The 22,799-nt window shown below is 44.4% G+C and overlaps 1 protein-coding gene across 11 annotated transcripts in view; it reads left to right on the forward strand.

The window, feature by feature from the left end:
* TACC1 (transforming acidic coiled-coil containing protein 1) overlaps window positions 1-22,799 on the forward strand; it is a 120,502-nt gene that overhangs the window by 42,064 nt on the left and 55,639 nt on the right. For 3 of the 11 annotated variants that reach the window (XM_049632416.1, XM_049632420.1, XM_049632421.1), the window contains exons 2-3: window positions 20,442-20,628; window positions 21,579-21,694. The exons of 2 other annotated variants lie outside the window; for them this stretch is intronic. In XM_049632416.1, coding sequence (XP_049488373.1) covers window positions 20,468-20,628; window positions 21,579-21,694 — 277 coding nt within the window. In that variant the 5' untranslated portion in view covers window positions 20,442-20,467. Of the gene's footprint in view, window positions 1-20,371; window positions 20,629-21,578; window positions 21,695-22,799 lie in introns of those variants that run through there. 6 more of the 11 variants (XR_007458171.1, XM_049632417.1, XM_049632418.1 and 3 more) reach the window with 3 other exon arrangements.

Below are 22,799 nucleotides of genomic sequence, written 5' to 3' on the forward strand. Positions count from 1 at the left end.
GCTCTGTCTCTCTCTGTCTCAAAAATAAATAAATGTTAAAAGAAAAAGAACATCCATACCAGAGCTTTTCTCACAGATTTTACAGTGACATAGGTCAATCTAGGGTCCACTTGAAGGTTTCATTTTAAACAGTTTAGCTTCCTGTATGGAAACAGTGGTGCCTTCAGATACTCTCAGGTCATCTGCATGTTTTGTAACACATACACTTTCTGTGGACCATCTAGACTTTCCTTTTCATGGTGATATGATATAAAGCCTTTGTAGATTTCTATAAGGAATTGCAAATGATTAACCACTATTCTCTACTTGTCCTTTATCCGCCTGCTCTTCTACCTGTAGAGACTTGGTAACTTTGGAAAGTAAGAGAATTCCTCACGTCGACACTTCTTCATTTTCATGTTATCACTGTTAAGGATACTGTGGATATAAATTTTTTTTTTGCCTGTACATAGTACAGTTTTGGCTTGACCAATCTTATGGTATGTCTCCTACAAATGCTATTAATAACAGTTGTAGGCAAAAGAAATTATATTTGGCTTGTTTAAATTTAGGAGTATTACATAGAAACTTTAGAGTCCTAGCTATTTTCTGAAAGCAGGCCAGTTCTGTTTCTAATATAACCCATACACTTGTCTCATACTGCATGTCCCCACAGAAGCCTGACAGCATGATATGTCACTGATAAGGACAGGAGCCCCAGGAATCTTATAAAGATGCTCTGCTTGAGAATAAAGAGCTCTTAAAACTCCTTTGGATCACAGATCCCTTGATTATATGATCAAATGTTTGTAGGCTTTTTCCAAATGAAAATACACATATATATAATACATTAAAGTTAGAAGGATCAGAGATCCTGAAGCCACTGAAAATTATCTCATTTAATCCTTTCCTAAACCCCATGAGGTATATTATTATCTGAATTTTACAGATAAATAAACTGAGGCCTGGGAAAAGTTAAGAAACTAAGGCCACAGAGCTAGTAGTAAACGGTAGCACTGGGATTCAAGCCTAATGAACCTGGCTGAAGCAGAAGAAACAAAATTACCAGTCATTTCCAGAGTGGGTCTGCCATGTAGGCAACTCATTAACTAGCAGCAGCTTCTGTTATCTGCTGGAAAATAAGTTTTATGGCTTTTTCCCTAGTGATAACATGGTTTCAGGAAAGTAAATGTTTGAGAAACATTGTCCAGCCCATTCTATAGATAAATACGCATATACTGTATTACATTTACACAGAGCAGATAGAATGCCTCTCCTGGGTTTCTTTGCTGAATTATTTTTGTCTGTGAGTCTTGCTTTCCTAACAACTGCAAAATGTTATGTTTCTATGGCTACATCCAAATTGTTCTTAAATAGGGGTTTGAAAAAACAAAACTAGGAAGGCTTGGGCATGAAATAATGGTGGGAAGATGAATGACATTTTACCTGCCAGACATCACCTTTTAAGCATTTCTTTGAGAACAGTCCCGTCCCCCATTGCTTCCTTTGCCTTGGCGAACCTGTGCCTCCACTGGGTCCCCATGTGTGAAGCCATGGTTCCTAGTATGAGTCCTAGTAATGACATTTGGGAACACAAGTCAAATTCTGAAGAATATGGGCCACCTTAACAGTTGATACCTGAAGTGCTTGTTGGAAGGTTCCCTTGAGGATAAGATTAGAACTGAGAGATGTGCCCAAATTTCAAAAGTAGCTGACAATAGTGGGGAGGAAAGAGATAGCGGTAGGATGGTGTGGAGTGGGGCCTCTTTTACCTGCTTCTTGCCAGGTAGGAGGCGCTGTTCTCCAGTCCTCCCACCAGGGGGCGCCAGCCACCATCTCCTTAGTTCTTGACCAAGGTTGGTCTGAGATGAGACAGTGTCTTCTGTGGACTCCTTTGTTGGGTGGGATAAAAGAGTCATCAGATACTCAGTACATGTAGGAAGAATGAAAATAGGGAACAACGGGGAATGAAATTGAATTTTTGGATATTTCTGTCTCCCGCTGGCTAGGAAGGAGCTTTTCATGGGTGTGTTGTTTCTCTTCACTTCAAATCACATGATTCAGAGCATACTTTTTGTGGCTTCTGAGAAGTTGGAAGACTTCTCCCTCCTTCGTGTGTTGTTTATTGGTGTGCAAAGGTTGAGTTCCAGAATAAACACCTGCGTTGGATGCAGAAGGGGCTCGTGGTAACTTTTTGTATTTATAGAAACACGAATCTTGAAGAAATTCTCTTTAAAAAATATTTGTTGATTGAATGTGTGACAGAACTTTCTGGTGCCCTCTGGTGGCTGCTGTAGCACATGGCTGGCAAATCTGTACAGTAGGTTTAAAATTTTTTTTTTTTAACGTTTATTTATTTTTGAGACAGAGAGAGACACAGCATGAACGGGGGAGGATCAGAGAGAGAGGGAGACACAGAATCTGAAACAGGCTCCAGGCTCTGAGCCATCAGCACAGAGCCTGACGCAGGGCTTGAACTCACCAACCGCGAGATCATGACCTGAGCCGAAATCGGACGCTTAACCGACTAAGCCACCCAGGCGCCCCACAGTAGGTTTTATTCACACAGAGAAAGGGGGACACCGGTGTTTCCCCAACCCAACAGGATGCCAGTTCTTCCTTAATGAGAGTGGGTTAGCCCAGTTTTTGAGGAATGTTCTTCAGAGACCAAAACTCTAACTTGACTGGTTCTTCCAACGTTTCTTTTTCTCAGACTTTGTTTCCCTAGGCTTACCCGTTTTAATTTCTCCTTGTGTTTCTCATTTGGCAGACCTTTCCCAGTTTTATGGTCTTTTTCTTTTAAGTAGAAGTTGTTTTTATACCCCTGATAATTGTCTGTCTTGTTTGATCGATTCCATACTGCTGTACGAACGGTCAGTGGGGCTGGGGCTTGTGTTGGGACTGGTGTTTGAGGGGTGTGTATGGCTGTGTGTGTGTGTGTGTGTGTGTGTCTGTGTAGGGCTATGTGTATGTGTGTGACTCATGTAGCGCACGCATGTGTGTGAGGTGTGTGTGATTCTGTTGTATAAGTGTGTATGGTGTGCATGTGACTGTGTAGAGGTGGGGGGGTGTATGTGGGTCTCTGTGACTGTGTATGCTGTGCACGCCTGTGTGTGAGCTGTGTGTATGGGGGGGGGGTGTGTACGTGTATGAATATGCACTGTGTTGCCAGCCCTGATTTTCCCACACATCCTTTCTCACAGAGCTGTGACAGTTGCATACATAGAGATGTCAGATGACTGTGGTTTCCCCTGCTGAGCCGAAGAGCTGTATTCAGAGCTGTCTGTCTTGAATAGAGTATGAATACTCTAGCTGACAGTATCAAATCCTAGATTTCTCATGTTCTTTACAAAGCAGAGAGATTTTTTTGATGCTACATTATTTATCAGCATGAAAATAGCTCTCCAGGAGGAGAATAATCTTGAGAGGAGCATGCTCACTTTTCTCTTTTGCAGTCGATAACGTCACCGCTCTTGGGTTTCCCTCCCTCCCTCCCTCTTTTCTTCCTCTCCCCCATACTTTTTCCCTTCACGCATTTGAAAACCCTCTATGGAAGCTGAATCATTTTGTTTCCTTTTTTGGTCATACTTGAGCTTTCCTCCACTTTCATCAGGCAGAGGCTGGGGATGTGTGAAACAAATCAGTTCCTTGCATTATGCTGTCTGTAATGTGCCTGTTTTGTGTGTTGATTTCAGAGAGGCCAAGTTCCCTTGGCCTGCCTTGCGGGTACTGAGAGCCACTCAATAGAAGTTTTTGAATGAGTGAATTTAATTGAAGTGTAGGTGCTGGAGATAAAACAATTCTGCATATCTTATTTGAGGGGGAAAAAATAAAAAAACCAAAGGGAGAAAAGAAAGACTCTAGCACAAGGACACTTCAATAAGTATCTAAGAATTAGGGAATTTCTTTAAATTTGGCCGTTGGTGGTGTTGGCGAGGGAGAGTGAATTCTGGGAACATCTGAGGCCCCTTTTTACCAAACAGATGTATCAGGAGCCCTGGAATGAGACTGAAGAATGTTACCACACAAACTCCACAGATCCATTCCTGGCACCCACCAGCCTGGGAAATGTGTCTACCAGCTGTCATTACTTGAGGCTTACAGAGCTTCTTAAACAAAGGGATTATTGAACCAAGAGGCCAGTGACTAATGAAAATGCCCATCATGTTGGCTAATCCCAGTGTGGAGTCACATTTGTGCATATACTGTCTGCTGATACCAGCCTGTGCCCTGGGATGCCTGCTGAACACACTGTAGTTACCATGGTAGAGGCTGTTTCTCCCACAGGTGGCTCCTGTGGGCAGCTTTTAGCATGTCTCCCTCCGTTAGGATGCTGGATTTTCTTTGGAATCCTATCAGAGGGCACAGGTTTGATACAGGAAATAGGAGAGGTAGTGGTGACAGGGTTTGGAGAGGTTGTCAGGAGACAAGGTGGTTGTGCTTGGGTCATGTGCCCTTTGCAGAACCAGGTGTGGGGGTGGTGGTGTGGGGGGCTGGTTGTGGAATGTGGTATTTAGTCAGGCCTGACTCACTCTCCCACTCCTACATCTGGAGCCAGATACCCAAACCACAGGCCCTGAGGGTGGGAGGGGATGGCTTCTCAAAGAAAATGTGGAGTTTTGCTCAGAGAAGGGGTAGTGATGCCAGGCAGACAAGAATAGGAAATACTTCTTACAGCTGTCTTGGGCCATTGTGAGTTAGGTGCTGGTGATACAATGGACTCATGAGTCTTGTTGAGGTAATTAAGAATATTTCGAATATGAGAAAATAGTAAATGAAATTCAGTCCACAAATGCCATTTTGAGGAGGAAATATTGAACTTGTTTTTGATCAAAAAGCTTTATGTCTTGGGATGCCTGGGTGGCTCAGCCAGTTAAGCATCTGATTCGGCTCATGTCATAATCTCATGGTTGGTGAGTTTGAGCCCCACATCAGCCTGCTTCGGATCCCCTGCCCCCCCCCCCCGCCCCTCCTCTGCTTGCTCTTACTCTCTTTCAAAAATAAATAAACATTAAAAAATATTAAAAAAAAAAAAAGCTTTTTGTCTCTAGTTTGGAGGTTAGAGACACATTTCCTGTGTAGAGAAGGAGGGTCTCCCGTGTGGCTGCTTTTCACTGGAGGGCACACAGATGCTGGACCCACCCCCAGAGTTTCTAGTTCTGTAAGTTCAGGGTGGGGCTTGAGAATTTCATTTCTTATTCTGAGGTGATGCAGAGACCAGCCTACTGGTTTATTTATTTATTTTTTAATTTTTAATTTTTTAACATTTATTCATTTTTGAGAGACAGAGACAGAGTGCAAGTAGGGGAGGGCAGAGAGAGAGAGAGGGAGACACAGAAATCCGAAGCAGCCTCCAGGCTCTGAGCTGTCAGCACAGAGCCTGACGTAGGGCTTGAGCTCATGAGCTGTGAGACCATGACCTGAGCCGAAGCTGGATGCTCAACAGACTGAGCCACCCTGGTGCCCCAGAACTACTGGTTTAAAGCAGAGGACTTAAGCACTCTGTTTACCAGAGAAAGAAGGAAAGGAAGGGAGGGTGGGAAGAAAGGAAGTCGGCGAGTGGTTCAATAAATGCATTCAAATAAGTAAATACATTCAGACTTCATTTAGCAATCAAATGTGTTCAAATAAAACCAACAATGGCATGTCATTTCCACCTATTTGCCATAGTGTAGATTAACTGAACTCAGTGTTGATTAAGATTTAGAGAAAAGGCTGTCTCATACACTGTCATTTAAAAAGGTAGATTAGGGGTGCCTGGGTGGCTCAGTCAGGTAAGTGTCTGACTTCGGCTCAGATCATGATCTTGAGGTTCACAAGTTCTAGCCCCAGGTCAGGCTCTGTGCTGACAGCTCAGAGCCTGGAGCCTGCTCTGGATTCTCTCTCTCTCCCCACCTCACTGCCCCCCCCACCCCCCCCACCCCCGCTCACGCTCTTTGTCTCTCTCTCTCAAAAATAATAAACGTTAAAATTTTTTTTTAAAAAGGTAAATTGGTACAACAAATTTTGCTATGTGCGTCAAGATACTAAAATGTGTCGTGATACTACAATCCCATTTCTAGGGTTTTAACTCTAAGAAGTCATTGTATGTGTGTGAAAAGATGCGTGCATAGGGTTATTCATCACAGTTTCATTTATAATGAGGGACAATGAACCCCTAAATATCCCTCCACGGGAAACAAGATAAATGTCGTAGACACAGAGAGGCTTATCACTGCAGCAGAGAGAGAGCAGAACACTTGGGTTCTGCAGGGTCAGGAAGGGCATTGGTTGCACATCCTGGTTCCCACCCCCCTCCCCCAGGGAGCAGAGATCCTGATGAAACAGGAGAAGCAGGGATGAAGTCCTCACCTCTAGCAGAGGACAGCATGATATTTAAATCCCATTTGTGTAACAAGTGTCCGTCTGTCTACCTACCTATCTATCCATTCTCCTAAGTACATGCTTGTTTATATTCACCAGGAGTATTTGGAAGTTTTCGTCTGTTCATTTGTTCATCAGATATCATACAGAACAAGACAGACAAGGTGCTTCATGTTCATGGAGTCATGTCTAGTTGGGAAAGACAGATAATAAGTAGAAAAATAGAAATAGTTTGATTGCAGATGTAAAAAGTGCTTTGAAAAAGATAAAAATGGTATATTGCTCACCAGCATTTTAACAGTGGCTGTTTATCAAAAGCACAACTGTAGGTGAGTTTTCCTTCCTTCTTTGTTCTTTTTTTGTGTCATCAAAAATGCACCTTTTCAAACACCACGATACGGCGGGCCCCCTGGACAACCTATGCCCTTCCTACTCCACCCATCTAACCTGGACAATTCCGCCCCTGGCTGGCCTAGCTTTAGCCATACTTGCTCCAAAGCAGAGGCTCCTCTGCCCTCTGCCAGGATACTATTACCCCCACACTTAACCACATTCATCCCTCAGGCCTCAGGATGTCACCTCCCTGATTTATCACCACTAATCCCCCCACCGCCCCTGGCCTTTGTCATAGTCCCTGCACTTTTCTGATACAGCATGCACAACCGTTTGTAAGTTACATATTTATTTTTTTGCTTCCTAAACTCACTAATGTGCAAGCTCCGTGTGGACAGGAACTAGATCTGTTTTGTCATGTGTGAAATCTGTGGAATCATTGAATGAAAGAATGAACGTATATTCCCCTTAATAAAGGTATTTAAAATGCTTTATAAAATAGTTCAAGTTGCCTTTTAAAATAAGATGAATGTTGGGGGGTAGGGAGTTGTATCTCTGTTATACATATGAAGTGTGCATATGCTTTAGGATTGAGGAAAAAACCTAGAATTCATACTTCTCACCCAAAAGGTTATGAGTCCTAGTCATACAAACTTTGGTGCCTGACTGCACCTTGGGCAATCCTTAATGTCTCAGGGACTCATCTGATCATCAGAAAACAAGGATATTCAGCTCAGTGATCTTTCTCAAAGAAAGATCCTTTCTAAAAATTCCTGTGGTTCTGTGAGATCTAGGGTGGATGCTTAGGTTTGGAGTCACTGACTTATCATTTGTTCAGAAAACAATTTTTTTTTTTTTAATTTTTTTAAACACTTATTTATTTTTGAGACAGAGAGAGAGCATGAACAGGGGAGGGTCAGAGAGAGAGGGAGACACAGAATCGGAAGCGGGCTCCAGGCTCCGAGCCATCAGCACAGAGCCCGACGCGGGGCTCGAACTCACAGACCGTGAGATCATGACCTGAGCCGAAGTCAGCCGCTTAACCGACTGAGCCACCCAGGCACCCCTCAGAAAACAATTTAAAGCAAATACATTTTACTTAGTGGTTATCTATGCCTTGGTGAAAGGAAATAGAAAATCCATTCAGTATTACCATATCTTACATGATGAGGTACTAAGAGCAGTTAAGGATAACTTTGCTTATGGTAGTTCTGAAAGATAACATAACTGAGTCCATAAGAAAATAGTTTCTAAAAAAATATTTTATGGGTGAGTACCAGCAATTATTATTAACACCAGTTGGTATTAAAGCCAAAGAACAACAATGATTATTTATAGAATGTGGGTCAATTATTTTTGTAAGAAATTTTTAAGTGTTTATTTGAGAGACAGAGAGCAAGCAGGGAAGGGGCTGAGAGAGGAGAGAGAGAATCCCAAGCAGGAGCCATGATGCCAGCACAGAGCCTGATGTGGGGTTCGATCCCATGAACTTCGAGATCATGACCTGAGCCGAAATCAAGACTTGGACGCTTTACACTCAACCAGGTCCTGGGTCAATTATGATTTTAGCCTTTGAATTGGCAAAATACTCAGTTATATAGTATTTCTGGATTTGTAAAATCATACTATCTTCAAGAAAACCTCCTCAAAGAAGATTATATCCTTTGTACAATATCCAAATCCATTCTGCCTGGAAGATCTGGCCTTTGCAGGAAACTAAGCATTGACTTTGTCTTCCCTTCAGCTTTTTCATCTACACCTGTCATCTTTAAAGATACTGCTGCCAGGGGTGCCTGGGTGGCTCAGTTGGTTAAATGTTCAACTTCTGCTTGGGTCATGATCTCATGGTTCCTAATTTGAGGCCCACATCAGGCTCTGTGCTGACAGTCAGAGCCTGGAGCCTGCTTCGGATTCTGTGTGTGTGTGTGTGTGTCTCTCTCTCTCTCTCTCCCTCTCTCTATCCACTCCACCCCCCCCCCACCCCGCTCACTTGCTCTCTGTCTCTCAAAAAAATGAATAAACGTTAAAAAACATAAAAGAAACTGCTGCCTAATTTTCCAGAAAGGAAGTATTACAACTCAAGTCATTACAGTAAGGAGAAAGGTGGGCTCAGTCCTGTTTTCAGAGTAGTTAGACCACCTCATCTACATGGCAGGCTTGAGTCTCACAGTTGGGGAGTTTTCTGGCCGTAAGAAAAAGACACCACTGAAGGGGCACTTGGTGGCTCTGTTGGTTAAGCATCTGGCTCTTGATGTCAGCTCAGGTCTTGAATCAGGGTCATGGATTCAAACCCTGTGTTGGGCTCTGTGAAAAAAAAAGAAAAGAGAGAGATACAACTGTGATGTAAGATGAATTTTTTTTTTTTTTACATTTATTTTTGAGAGACAGAGTGAGACACAGAGCACAAGCGGGGAGGGGCAGAGAGAGAAGGAGACACAGAATCCGAAGCAGGCTCCAAGCTCTGAGCTGTCAGCACAGAACCTGATGCGGGGCTCAAACCATGAACTGTGAGATCATGACCTGAGCCCAAGGTAGTCACTTAACCAACTGAGCCACCCAGACGCCCCAAGATGAATTTTTGAAAGAACCAAAATGTAGTCCTTCTCACAATGATCTGGAATGAAATTTAAGGCAGGTTCTTCCATATAGCCAGCTGAGGGATTTTAAGATGCTAAGATGCCCCAAAAGAGGTTGTATTGTGAAGGGGGAGGAGAGGCTGCTAGCACCAAGAGACTCAACCGTCCGGTAGCACAAAGATGGACTTTTGTTTCTCTCTTATGTAACAGCCCTCAGGTGTGTTAGTCTAGGGCAGCAGGCCCGTGCTCCAGAGGTCAGCCTGGCGTGGCTCTGTCCGTCTTGTTCCACTGTCTCCCGAGTGTGGTCCTGGTCCACACAGTAGAAGCTGGCTCAGCACCAGACCACAACATTGGGCAAGGGCAAGCACTTTTCTTTTTAAAGACATCGCCCCAAAGTTGTATCTGCCACCTAGTTCACATCCCACAGGCCAGAACGAAGTCACAAGACCACGCCTGGCTACAGAAAAGGCAGGGAAATGTGGCCTCTACTGGGTGGCCATGTGGCCCATGCAAACTCAGGGGATTCTTTTACCAGAAGAAACAAGGAAATAATGGCTGTGGGGGGAAGTTAGACTCTGCTACAGTGGTTGTGGAAGTTCAAAGGGTAAGAGTGCATAACGCACACAATGCTGAAGAAGGATTACATGTTTTCTTTTTTATCTTAATTTTTTTTTTAATGTTTATTCATTTTTGAGAGAGAGAGAGAGCATCAGCAGGTTAGGGGCAGAGAGAGAGAGGGAGACACAGAATCCAAAGCAGGCTTTAGGCTCTGAGCTGTCAGCATAGAGCCTGACGTGGGGCTCGAACCCACAAGCTGTGAGATCATGACCTGAGTTGCAGTTGGACGCTTAACTGACTGAGCCACCCAGGCGCCCCTGCTTTTTCGCCTTAATTAAAGTTATATACGTGTGGTGTGTGTGTATTTGTACAGAAGCAATAGAACCATGAGGTATGTATCACACTTTGTATAGGAGAGAACTTTTAACGGTTTTATCAGGCTTCCAACAGTTAAAATTTTTCATTGCCTTTCAGAAGACAGAGGAGGTCAGTGAGACCCCTTCCCTCAGTCTATCAATGTTTTCACTTACCAGGTTGAAGTTTTGCTGGATACTCCAGAGCCACAAGGATCACTTTTGCCCTCTGGGTAGGGTTGAATTTACCACGAAGCTAATGAAGCTTAAACTTCAGGACCCCCCACTTGGGTAGGCCCCCTCCAAGATCTCCAGAGGGGCCCTATCGTTGTGTTCAGAGCTCCCCATATTCTTAAGCTTCCACGTAACTGGGAAGCTTACGTACTGTTACGTACTGTTCCACGTAACTGGGCCTTGGAATTCTGCCCCGTGCCTCCATACCCCACTGAGCCCCGCCACAGTTCCGAATTTTTCCTAGATGGGAAGAGTCTCCTACCTAGTACAGTAGGCCCGTTTTACTCACAGGGGATACATTGGGTACCTAAACTACAGATAGTACCAAACCCTGTATACACTATGTTTTTTCCTCTACATACCTATGATTTTTTTATCAGGTACAGTAAGAGATTAACAACAATAACCATAAAATAGAACTATTATAACATCATACTGTAACAAAGTTAAGTGAATGTGGTCTTTCTTTCAAATATCTCGTTGTACTACACTTACCGTTCTTTTCTTTTTTTACTGTCTTTTTTAAAATTTACATCCAGTTAGCATATAGTGCAACAATGATTTCAGGAGTAGATTCCTTAATGCCCCTTACACATTTAGCCCATCCCCCCTCCTACAACCCCTCCAGTAACCCTCTGTTCTCCATATTTAAGAGTTTCTTATGTTTTGTCCCCCTCCCTGTTTTTATATTATTTTTGCTTCCCTTCTCTTGTGTTCATCTGTCACCATTCTTTTCTATGTGAGATGATAAAATGCCTATGTGATGAGATAGAGCGAGGTGAATGATGTAGGCATTGAGAGCTAGCATTAGGCTGCTATTGACCTTCTGACCATGTGTAAGAAGGAGACTCATCCCCTTCCAGGCTATGGTTGATCGCGGGTAACTGAAATTACAAAAAGACACATGGCAGATAAGGGGGGACTCCCAGAGTCCAGTGTACCCCAGCAACATGGTTTCTCAGAAGATACCACTCCAAAGGAAGTATCCTAAAAGGAGAGCACTCCAAAGACAGGGATGTTAAAACTGATTCTTTTGCATCTCCCACATAAAGTGCACCTTGGATATCTGACCCAATTTTTTGTGTCCTTGAGGACACTCATATGTCTCAGTAGGAAGTCCCTGGGAAAATCTCCTTTTTGGTGGCGCCTTGGCTCCCCAGGAATGAGGGTGTCCCTTAGATTAGACTCACAGGCTGCCCACTGGTACCCGTGGCTCTACCCTTCTGCGTGTCACCCAAGCTTGCCTCTTGTGTTAATCCCTGGCAGGTCTGGGTTCTCTGGGTAAGGGCCCTTTTGGTTTAGAACTTCCCTGTACCTTTTGGAGGAAGAAAAATTTTTGGTTCTACTTTCAGATTCAGAAATTAATCTTTAATCAGCCTAAAGCATTGTTCCTGGAGTGGAGCTTGACTGGATACGGGGACGAGGCAGGGGGAGATGGGTGTAAATACAAACACACACACACACACACACACGCACACACAATTTTGCGTGTCATTTCAAGGAGATCACAGTCTTCTGAAACCCTTCTTGCTAAACTCAGATACAGAGTCCCTACTCTAGAAGTTGAAAATGTAGTCAACTTGACCTGGTTTTTAAAAAAAGCCATACTAATACCTTCCTCATAATAATATCCTCCAATACTATGGGGCCAGAGGGCAGGGATTAGAGGAGATAATTCACGTAAAGAGTGCTTAGCATAGTGTCTGACACATAGCAAGCAGTTATAATTGCTCGTTGCTCTGTTGAGGTTTGGATGGTCTTAATGATTTTCATGAGAGCCTTAGGTAATAACAATACTAGCTTTGGGTTGCTATTATTTTCCCCAGCAGGCAAACATTTAGAAGCTTTACTCTTATGTGGCCAAATCTGCAATCTTTATTTTGTGTGTGATTTCATTAATTACTTGGAAGATTAGACAGTCATCCTTTCGACAGAGCTTTGACAGATTCTGTTGCTTCTGGGTTTTTTTCTCCCCATGGTTTGATTTTTATTATTTAGACATCTAATCCATCTGGAATTCGTCTTGGTATATGTTCTGGGGTAAGGTTTTAACTTGATCTTTTTCCCCATTGTCAACCACTTATTCTGCAACCACTAATTAAATTTCCTTTCCTTCCCCACTGTATTATAATATCTTCTTTATCACATAATACATCCCCATATTTGGTAGTCTCTTTTTCTGGGCTTTCCATTCTGTTTCACAGAACAAGGATATGCCTATTTTGGCATAAATGTATCCTAATACCTTGTAGGCCTAATCCCCTGTTTGACTCTGTTTTTTTTTTTGTTTGTTTGTTTTGTTTTTTAAGAATCTAAAATATGCTCACTTGTTTCTAAGTAAATTTTTGGAAAACATTGACAAATCCCAAGGAAAAAAAAACCCTAAGAATTTTTATTGCAATTGCATTAGACCTATACATTAATTGGATAATGTTGCCATCTTTAAATATTTAATTTAACCAACTTGAGACTTTGTAACATCTTTCCATTTATTCAGCTAGTTGGTTAGCTTTTATTTATTAGTGAAGAAAATGAGTGATGTGTTAACATTTGGAGTTTTAAAAAATTTTAACATACACAAAAAGGACAGGTTTCCCTTCTCCCCACTTTGTGGTATAACAGGACATATAAAAGAACATATTTTCCTTCAATTTTCACACACATACAGTTTCAGAACCCAAATATGGCAGTTACATTTTTGCTTTAAAAAGATAAAGGTCAGGGACACCTCGGTGGCTCAGTTGGTTAAGCATCTGACTCTTGGTTTCAGCTCAGGTCATGATCTCTCGGTTCATGGGTTTGAGCTCCGCGTCGGGCTCTGTGCTGACAGCATGGATCCTGCTTGGGATTCTCTGTCTCCCTCTCTCTCTGCCCTTCCTCTCTCTCTCTCTCTCAAAATAAATAAATAAACTAAAAAAAAAAAAAAAAAGATGAAGGCTGGTGGTATATCATGTCAAGGAGTTTGCTTCTTCCTTTCCTTAGAAACACAGGAAGATTATCAGTCACAAAGAGTTACTGTCATGAAATCCCCACCCCCCACCCCACGTCCCAGAGTGAGGATTTACATGGAGTGGGTACCCCAGTTATTTTGGATATTCCCTTCTTGACCCCCACCCCCATGAATCTCTGCTGTCCTTTCCAGTTGTCCTCCCTCTCTATTACCTTTCAACTTCTTAGTGACAATGTTTCATAAATTGAAAATGGGGACATGTGTTTACAAGGAGAGCAGGTAGAATATTTGATATCAGGATGATCTCAGAAAAGCCGGGTCATGTGATCAGTGTTCTTCTAGTGTTCCAGGTGTATTATCTGGGAGATTTATTTTAGAGGTTGGGTAGAGGAGAGGGGAGGGAATAAAATGGCTGCAGGAGTAAGAATATTATTCTCTTTCGACTTCCTAAATTCCTTCAGTCTCTTTAACTCAAGCCTTAGATTCCACCCTCTGCCTAACCTAGGTAAATGAAGTAAAGTAGATCTCTCAAATTTGGGGTAATGTTCATTATTAGAAACTTAAATTCATAAACAACTTAGAAAGGGTTTCAGATGGTTTTCTTGTCTGAGGCTTAACATGTAGCACTGCCTGACTCAGAGGGTCCACTTTTCTTCATGCCTAATCTGCTGGAAAGGAATACAAATTCAACAGAAGAAACCAAAAAGTGCTAAATCAATAACAGTAATTTTACAAGATTGCCTACCTGTTTAACCGACTCTGTAGTTGTAATAATGCTGTTTAGCAGGAAAAACCACTTTTATCTCCTAGAATGGAAGGTATTTCTAAATTTAAAGAGAGTTCACTGCTTTAATTGGATCTTTTGTGTTTATTTTTGGCTTGTTTTCAACTTTGGGTTTGTGGTAGTTGGTGGGAAGAATTAGGGATAATATTGGGGTTATTTTCCTCACTTGGAATGAACAGACCTAATTCTGCTTCTGTCTTTCATACTCAACAACTGTTTCTCTAACCCTCTTACATCCCAGGGCGGAGCTAAAGTGAACTTTCTCATAAAGTCATTAAACATACATTCATGCTGTCTGATAGGGATGAGAGAGAACTTCATAGAACTGGCTCTTAAATGATACTAGTTCAGTGTAAACACTATAAAATATATTTGTTTTTTCCCCCCACCTCCCACTGAAGGCTGACACACTATTTAACTCTGCCATGTGGCAATTCTGCCATCTGTCTGATCCTGACCCAGGTTGAATAGCATACTTTCTGGGAAAGTCAGACTTTACTTTTGTGATATGGTGGACCTGACAAGAGTTGTTCACCAGCAGAAAGCCTGTACAAGGGTCTCTGAGCAGGCCCTAGGTGGGGAGCTTGGCCAAGTATTTAATGGATACAGTTTAGATCCCTTTTAATCTTTGTAGAACTCTGAAAGAGTATTAACTATGGACATAAATCTGGCTTTTCTTTAAAAAAAAATTAGGAGGTTCTCTTAGGGCACCTGGGTGGCTCAGTCAGTTAAGCATCTGACTTCAGCTCAGGTCATGATCTCACGGTTTGTGAGTTCAAGCCCCACATTGGGCCCTGTGCTGATGGCTCAGAGCCTGGAGCCTGCTTCAGATTCTGTGTCTCCCCCTCCCTCTGCCCCCGCTCCACTGGTGCTATGTCTCTCTCTTTCTCTCTCTCTCTCAAAAAAAATTAAATAAACATTAAAAAAAAAAAGAAAGGAGGATGTCTTTATGATATAACGTGCAGTGTAAATATGTAGTATGAATTCTGATTTGGGAGTATTTGGGTAGTGGAGTGAAGATTGTAATTCTACAGGTGATTATAGCCTCTAAGAACATCTCATCTTGCAGGGTTGAGACTGTAACATGAACGTATTTGAATATGTCAGATGCCCTTATCTGCTTCGTGTGATGTTGCCTCGTGCAGACATCAGCATGTTGTTGCCTGGTTAGACTGAGGTGGGTCAGGAAAGCAGGCCTCCTGCTGGCAGTGGCACTTCTCTGTGGCAGAGTGAGGTATTCTTAGTTGTGGCTTTCATGCCGGGTAAGCAGGAAGCAGGGACTGCAGCCGCAGTATATCGAGAGGAGTGTCTAGATTATGGGACGGCAAGCTACCTCGTGGCTGCGAAGACATTCTGCTTTCTTCCAGTCTGATACAGCGCCAAGAGTACTGACAGGAGACTGGTGTTCTAGATTCACTTCTGGCACCAATTAGCTGTATGACTTCAGGCAGGTGGTTGCCTTTTCTGCTTCAGTTACGTCATCTGCAAACTGAGAATAAGAAAACCTGCCCCGCTACTGGAGAGGAGGATTACAGAGATCAGATTGATCTAGGGTACTGTTAAACCATTACATCTTAGAGACCTCCTGAGGATGTTTAGCTTGGTGAGTGAGGTGAGAACATTCAGTGATCAGGTTGGTGGGGCAACCACGTGCAGGGGAATTCCCTGCCACGTCTTGGAACCTCATCCAGCAAACAGCTCTCAAAAAGCAGGGCTGGGGAGTGGGAGACAGTCTATGGAGGTTCCGCTGAGGCATGTCAGCCTAGCTGCTATTTGCCATTTCAGTTTCACCCAGGCCAGTGCTTTTTCTAAGTTTTCAGAGCTGCCCAGCCACTTTGGTTACATCATCAATCTGGCATCTAATCTTAGTTGCATGGGATGTGTCTCTCGCTCACCAGATTCCTAAATTGTGAGAAAATACAGATATGTTGACGGGTTTGTCTGCCTGCCTGACCTTTTGGTTTTCTCTCTGCCTACTTCATCCCTAATTCCCTTGTGCCATCATGGTCCTCCTGCCTTGCTTCCTCCACTCCCTCCACATCATTTCATAACCGATGCTTTTTCATTTCACTGGCTGGCACAAACTCGGTTTCCTTAGCAGTGGTTTTCTGGTCCTTCCACTGTCAAAGTGTTCACATCATGCTTGAGCTGCTTACAACTCTGATGCTTCCTGAACAAGTGCAGTGACAGCTAAGGACGTGAATTTCAGTTCTGCTTCTTTACCCTCTAGGGGAGAGGCTGTCCACTTTCTCTAGGTAGTTTGGGGCAGGGAAATTGGGTCCCAGTCTTCACTACTTCCCTTCCATCCCCCAGGTTGTTACCAGAATGATCTAAATGATCTAAATGGAAATGTTATTTACTTGCTCAAAGCCTGATGACTCCCCTCTGCCCATCCAGGCTCGGGGGCTACCCGGACACACAGATGGCTTTGTTTTTGTCCAGCACCATGTTGGCCTTCACAAGGTTCAAAATGATTTAAATTAGTAAGAACATTAAAGATCGGAAGATGGGTTATAAAACCCATGGTTTGGGTTTTTCTCGAAAGACTGGTAGATGGCAGTGCTGGGCACCAGGAACTTGGTAGCACTGCCCCTTAGCCACAGCAGTGTTCTCCAGATGACACAGCTGCCACTCTGGCCTTGTCACTCCCTTATGTTACCTAGGGAGGTTCTGGTGTTTGACACCCCCCCCCACCCCGTCCCCCCGCTACAGGATCAAGTTCAACTTGAGTACTTGAGTTGAGATCAACTCTTTATGAGGTATACAGGATCCATACCAATTCCTTTAGGCCCCAACTACATCTGCCCCCACCTCCTGCCCCCATGCCAGGCTTTCCCAGAATAGCTCTGCTGTGAAATGCTATGAAATGATTAGTTGTTTGCCTGTTTGAGTTTGCTAACCCGTACATTTTATTATTTTTTTAAACGAAGAGACCCATCTTGCAGATCCCTCTGGAGCATCCATTACAGGCAACGGATGTGCCTGGCTTGGCCACACCACAATTGTGGAATGTTTCAAGGAAGTTACATTTTAGATTTTCATGGCCTATTGATCTAAAGCTTCAGTGAAGGGCAAGAAGAGAGGAAGGAACAGATGGGTTTCTTTCTGTGGTTTCGGTTGTTTCCAAGACAAATCCGTTGCATTAGGTGACTTGGTCATGTATTTGCAGACATTCTGCTCTCTGAAGCTGAGGATAGCAGCAAAATGGCTTACCTTGGTTGGGATATCTGTTTTCAAACATTGCCCCTTCTTTCCCAGAATTACAGGAAAATTGATATGTCAGTTAGCCTCATTACTTGAACTTCTAGACAATAAAATAAGTTCAAGTTATTGAGTAATTACTTCCTTTATCGCTGTTCACATCAAGTCTAGGAGCTTGCAGTAGAGTGATGTTCAGAAAACTAGGCATTTGCTTCTCCAATTTCAAGAAATGGCTGTATAGGTTGGGCTTTACCTTACTGGGGTCATTACTTGCTCCAAGTTCCATTCTGTGCTGGTTCCAAAACTTGATTTCCCCAGGAGGAGTCAGGCTTTTGGAATTTATGTCATCCTACTCAAACTCATAAGATCTATCTATAAACTACAATATCCCTTTTCTGTTTATTTAGTGAACACCTATTGAGTGTATGGCCCTGTCCTAATCTCTGGAGAAACAAAAATAAATCACAAATATGATGTGGCCCCTGCCATTTAGAAGCTTATGGTCTAGAAGTGGGACAGATAGGTAAACAAACACATTATATATCATATGCTAAGTGTAGGGTGACCTTACATCCTGGGGACATCCTGGTTTGTGCTTGCTGTCTGGTGTAACTATTAATAGTGTCCCCTTTCAAAACCATCTAAGGGCCACAGTAAAAGTTTCTTTGAGAGGTTGGGGTATAGAGATGGTAGAAACAGGAGAAATCAGCCTGCTTTCTCAGACTAAACACTTGAGTTGGGTATTGAAGGAAGTTTGGGAAGTCAAGGTCTGGGAGCTCGAGGTGGGGGTAAGGGGGTGGGAATGTGCAGAACTCTACAGGAAAAAGAGAAATAGTTCTAGCAGCAGCAATTAGTCCAAGCTCATCGTTGTTTCCCAAATTTATCCTTTGAAAAAAAATTCCACAAGATACTTGGTAAAAATTCAGATTTCCAGGCCCTGGTGGTGATTTGAGTTAGTATTTTTAAAGAAGCACCCCAGATGATTCTGGGACATACTGAAAGTTCAGAACCAATTCTCTACTGATTATGGCTTAGGAATACAAAGGGCTGGGAGTAATGAGGAACAGGAACAGCAAGACTATAGCACAAGTCACCTATCAACCAGGTGGGATGCCCTCAGGTGGGAAAACCCTGAGGTAAAACTAGCTGGAAGACATTTGCAGTGCAGCTGTAAGAAACAGACAGTTTGGGAAGTATGTCAGTGACAGTGGGGATGCAGAGGAATGAAGATTTGAGAACTACCCAGGAGAAAGAATGAACGGGATGTAAGAAGACATAGGTGCCAGTTACTAATTTACATGGGGTGGGGAGTGGGGGGTGGTAATATTATTTCCAGGCAACAAAACAGGGGTCAAATCCAGGAACCTGGGGGAGTTTATAACCTGAAGGTTTATATGGTGAGCCGTAAACCTAAAAATACAAAGAACTGGATAATGTTGGGGTATATTTCATGACTTTAAAAAAAAAAAAAAAAGACTCCTGCGTACTTCCCATCCTTGTAGTCTCCAGAACAATCCTGACAGTTGTGTTTCTCTCTGGAAAGGAGCTGGATGAATTCTAAAGCATCCTGACACCCTAATCCTTTTATCTAGACTTCAGGCAAACCTCTGCCTTTCTGTTATGGTAAGACTAAGTTATCTTATGGTAAGATAACTACCCTGCCTTATCTTACAGGATATTTGCTTTTGTTTTTGCTATCAAATGTGTAAGACAGTCATGACTCCTCAGCATGACTCCCCTTTTAGGGGAGACGGTCTCTTGCAGTTTCAGCATGACTTTGTTCCTAAATTCTGAAGCTGCTCTCTCTGTGAGAACCTGCAACCACCTCACAGATTCACGGCGACTCTGGGAAATTACAATAGTACAAGAAATGCCTTATCCAGGCAAGGAGATCATGAAACCTGGTGTTTGGTTTGTGTCTGCCAGCTTCCTTGGTGCATTGGAGATTCTGAGACGAGCGATCCCTAAACGGAAAATGAAGAAAATCCGAGGAGAGCTCTTCTATTTCCTTCTGCTTTCAAACATAAAGAGGGTTTTTATTTTGAAGGCTGCCTTCACCAGGCCTGTTGGCATACTTCTGAAGCAGTAAACGAAGTCAGAAATCAAAGATTTAGACGAAGTTATGAAGAGAAAGCCTCAAAAAGGAGAATGGGAAGCCGATCAGGCTGTAATTTCACGGGGGTAATTTAGCACCCTTTACCAAAGACCTGGCCCCAGAGCGTCCAGGAGTGCGGTTTGGGGAGGGACAAAGCATCTACAATTCCAGTCCTTGGCTCCTCTTGTAGCATTGCTGAGGAATTTCCAAATCCTGGGAGTGGTAGAGTCGGAGGTGAATAGGCCGAAATTTTCCACGCTGTCAATGTCAGGGAGGGGTAAAAAGAACAGGCAACTGCGGCCTCAAAGTTTTTTTTTTTTTTTTTTAATAAGGGGCTTCACTTCTATGCGATCTAATGTCACAACGCCATTAAGTCACAGTAGCAAGATGAAAAAATAAGGGAAAGAGGAAAAGCCCAGCGTGCACGGACCCAGGAAATGGATCTTCCCAGCTCCCGCCGCTCGCTGAGCTGTTGGGGGCGCCTGGGTGCTCTGCCCGCCGGAGTCGCAGCGGGGCAGCCCCCTGCCCGCAGTCCGGGCGCTACCAGCACGGCGCCGCGGCGGGGGGATCGGGCGGGAGCGCCGCGAACTTCAAAGCCCCGGCGCCGCCGTCGCCCCCGCCCGCGCGCGCGAATAGTACGGTCCAAGGGGGCGGCTCCTGGGGCGCGGCTCCCGCGGCAGCTGATGCGCGCCCCGCCGGCCGGGAGGCGGGAGTCGGAGACCCCAAGACCCGAGCCACCCGGTGCCGCGGGCCGGGGCCCTGAGGAGGCCCCAGGAAAGGCATCTTACCGGCGGGAGTCGCCCGGCGCGGGGGTGGCCGCGACCGCACCGTTGGGGAAGGAGGACGAGGAGGAAGCGGCGCTGACTGCCGGCCGAGAGGAAGCGCTCCACCCGGGCCCCCGACGGCGCTCGTTTAACCACATCCGCGCCTCCGCTGGAAACGCTTACAGGCGCCTGTCACCCGTTCCCTCCATTTTGAAAGGGAAAAAAGGCTCTCCCCCTTCCCCTACTCGTAGGAGCTGGAGCCGGAGGAGCCGCGCTCATGGCGTTCAGCCCTTGGCAGATCCTGTCCCCAGTGCAGTGGGCGAAATGGACCTGGTCCGCGGTGCGCGGCGGGGGCGCCGGAGAGGACGAGGCCGGAGGGCCCGAGGGCGATCCCGAGGAGGAGGACTCGCAAGCCGAGACCAAATCCTTGAGTTTCAGGCAAGTACACGCATCCCTGCCGAGATGCAGACGTGCTGCCATCCATCCATCTGCGGCTCATTCTGTGTGCGTGTGTGTGGTCGCTCACCCGCGTAACCATTATCATGGCAATGCTGCGTCCCTGCCCGTAACCGGGTCCCCGCTGTGCATTCGAAAGTTCAGGATGTTTTGTCCGGTATTACCTTTCCTCCGTTTCCGTATGAGCTTTCAGAACCTAACCCGGAATCTGCAGTCTTCCCGCATCCCGGTCTGCTTCAGTCACTTTCTCTAAGCTTCGATCCCCCAGCCCCCGCCCCTACACACAAGAGTGTCCTTGATCACACCGGTAGAACTTGGGGCCCTCCCTGTGGAGAAGTCGCTCCCAGGCCCTCCTGGTGTCCCCTTGTGGCCCGAAAATGCAGCCTTGGTAAAGAAGGTCGCGTGATGACAGGCCCCTGGCAGCTGGTGAGAAATGGTGGTCTTTGCTGAGCTGCCACCGAGTGATTGAGGAAGGCAGGTGACAGCATTCTCAGCCTCAAGCCGAGTGAGTTCCAAACAGGTAGAGGCCTGCCAAAGAAAAAGGCATCATGGCGAGAGCTGGCTTAATTTTAGGGGAAGAGGGCAGTCTTAATTTTTAAACCTATGAGAAAGGATTCTTTTAGAAAAGGAGTCTGTTGGAAAGCGCTTTTGGGGGGATGTCAGAAGAAAGGATGACCTCAGAAATAAATGGTGATGAGAAAAGCTCCGGAGGATGGAGGAGATATTCAGGGAGACAGGATGCCAGACAGAAGGCGGAGGAGGGCCCTGCGAGAAAACCCGCAGCAGCTCCCACAGGCCAGTCCTTGCTGAGGACTAGTGGGTTGTAAAGTTAGGCAAAAATGCTGGACTTTAGCCTTTTCGGATATGTAGGTTGTAAAGGGTGTCGGAAATACCGTTGAAAGTGGTAATTCCTCATTTTTCCCCCTTGGCAGCTCGGATTCAGAAGGTAATTTTGAGACCCCTGAAGCTGAAACACCAATCAGATCACCTCTCAAGGAATCCTGTGATTCATCATTAGGATTGGCAGCACCGGGGGCCAAAACCCAAGGTAAAGGAAGATTTTCATTTTCTGACTCTTTTGTTTTAAAGTTTTGAGAATGTAAATGAGGGAAGGAAGAGTGTTAACTTAGGACCATTTAAAAAGCTTTTGATCGAGTACTTACTAAGAAAGAGCTGTTTTAAGGCTCCTGGCTTATTTGAAATATTTTTGTTTGTTTTAGGAATATGGTTTTCTTCCCAAGTGGTTTGTACATTTGCAGTTTGAGATTATCATTATCAAACATTCCTGCTGGGCCCTTCCCCCTAAGCCCCGAAAAACCAAAAATGTATGTAGTAATGCAGAGGTGAAGGTATGTTTAGATTTGGCTTCAGATATTTCTCAGGCTAAGTCACTTTCTTCAGGGGTGTGTGTGGCTGGAGACAAAAATTATATGTAAGAGTGGACCTTTTTAGATATGAAGGAATCTTAAGCTGTTTCAAAATTGTTCACTTTTCCTTCATCTATATAGGAATGGTGAGCCTCTCAGTCTATCTACAGAAACCTGGCACAGAGATGGTCTCCTAGCCCCTCAGAGCTCAACCTTGAGCCTGCCCTTCAACTACAAAAGCTTCTGATCCATTTAATTAGTAGCAACCTTTTTTGTCACACAGCCAGTTTTGAGTAAAATTTCACCTGTCCTGATAGAATCTGTTTATCTGTTCAATAGAGTGCGCTGTGATTCAGCAGTGAAAAAGTCTTGCTCTCACTGAGCTAACATTATGGAGGGAAATGGATCTTTTAAAGGTTAAGCAAGATACACATGTCAGCTTGTCTTAAGTATTATGGAAAAAAATAAAGCAGGGGAAGGAGGTATAGGGTGCATGGCGTAGGGATAAGAGATGCCAAAGGGTAATTAGGCCGAGCCTTGCCAATAAGGGAACTTGAGCAGAGCCCTGAAAGAAGATTGAGGGAACAGCCTTGCAGATTCTTGGGGAGAGAACCTTTCCAGCAAAGGGAATGGCATCTGCAAAGGCCTGAAACAGGACCAGCCTGAGATGGCGTGAGTCCCCATGGTGGGAGGGTTTTGAGGACCAATGAAGAAGCCAGTGTGGATGGAGTGGTGACTAAGAAGGGAACAGTAGGAGCTGAAGTTAGATAAAGGAAAGTCTGGAAC

This window comes from Panthera uncia, chromosome B1 (assembly GCF_023721935.1).
Source record: "Panthera uncia isolate 11264 chromosome B1, Puncia_PCG_1.0, whole genome shotgun sequence".
Lineage (NCBI taxonomy): Eukaryota > Metazoa > Chordata > Mammalia > Carnivora > Felidae > Panthera > Panthera uncia.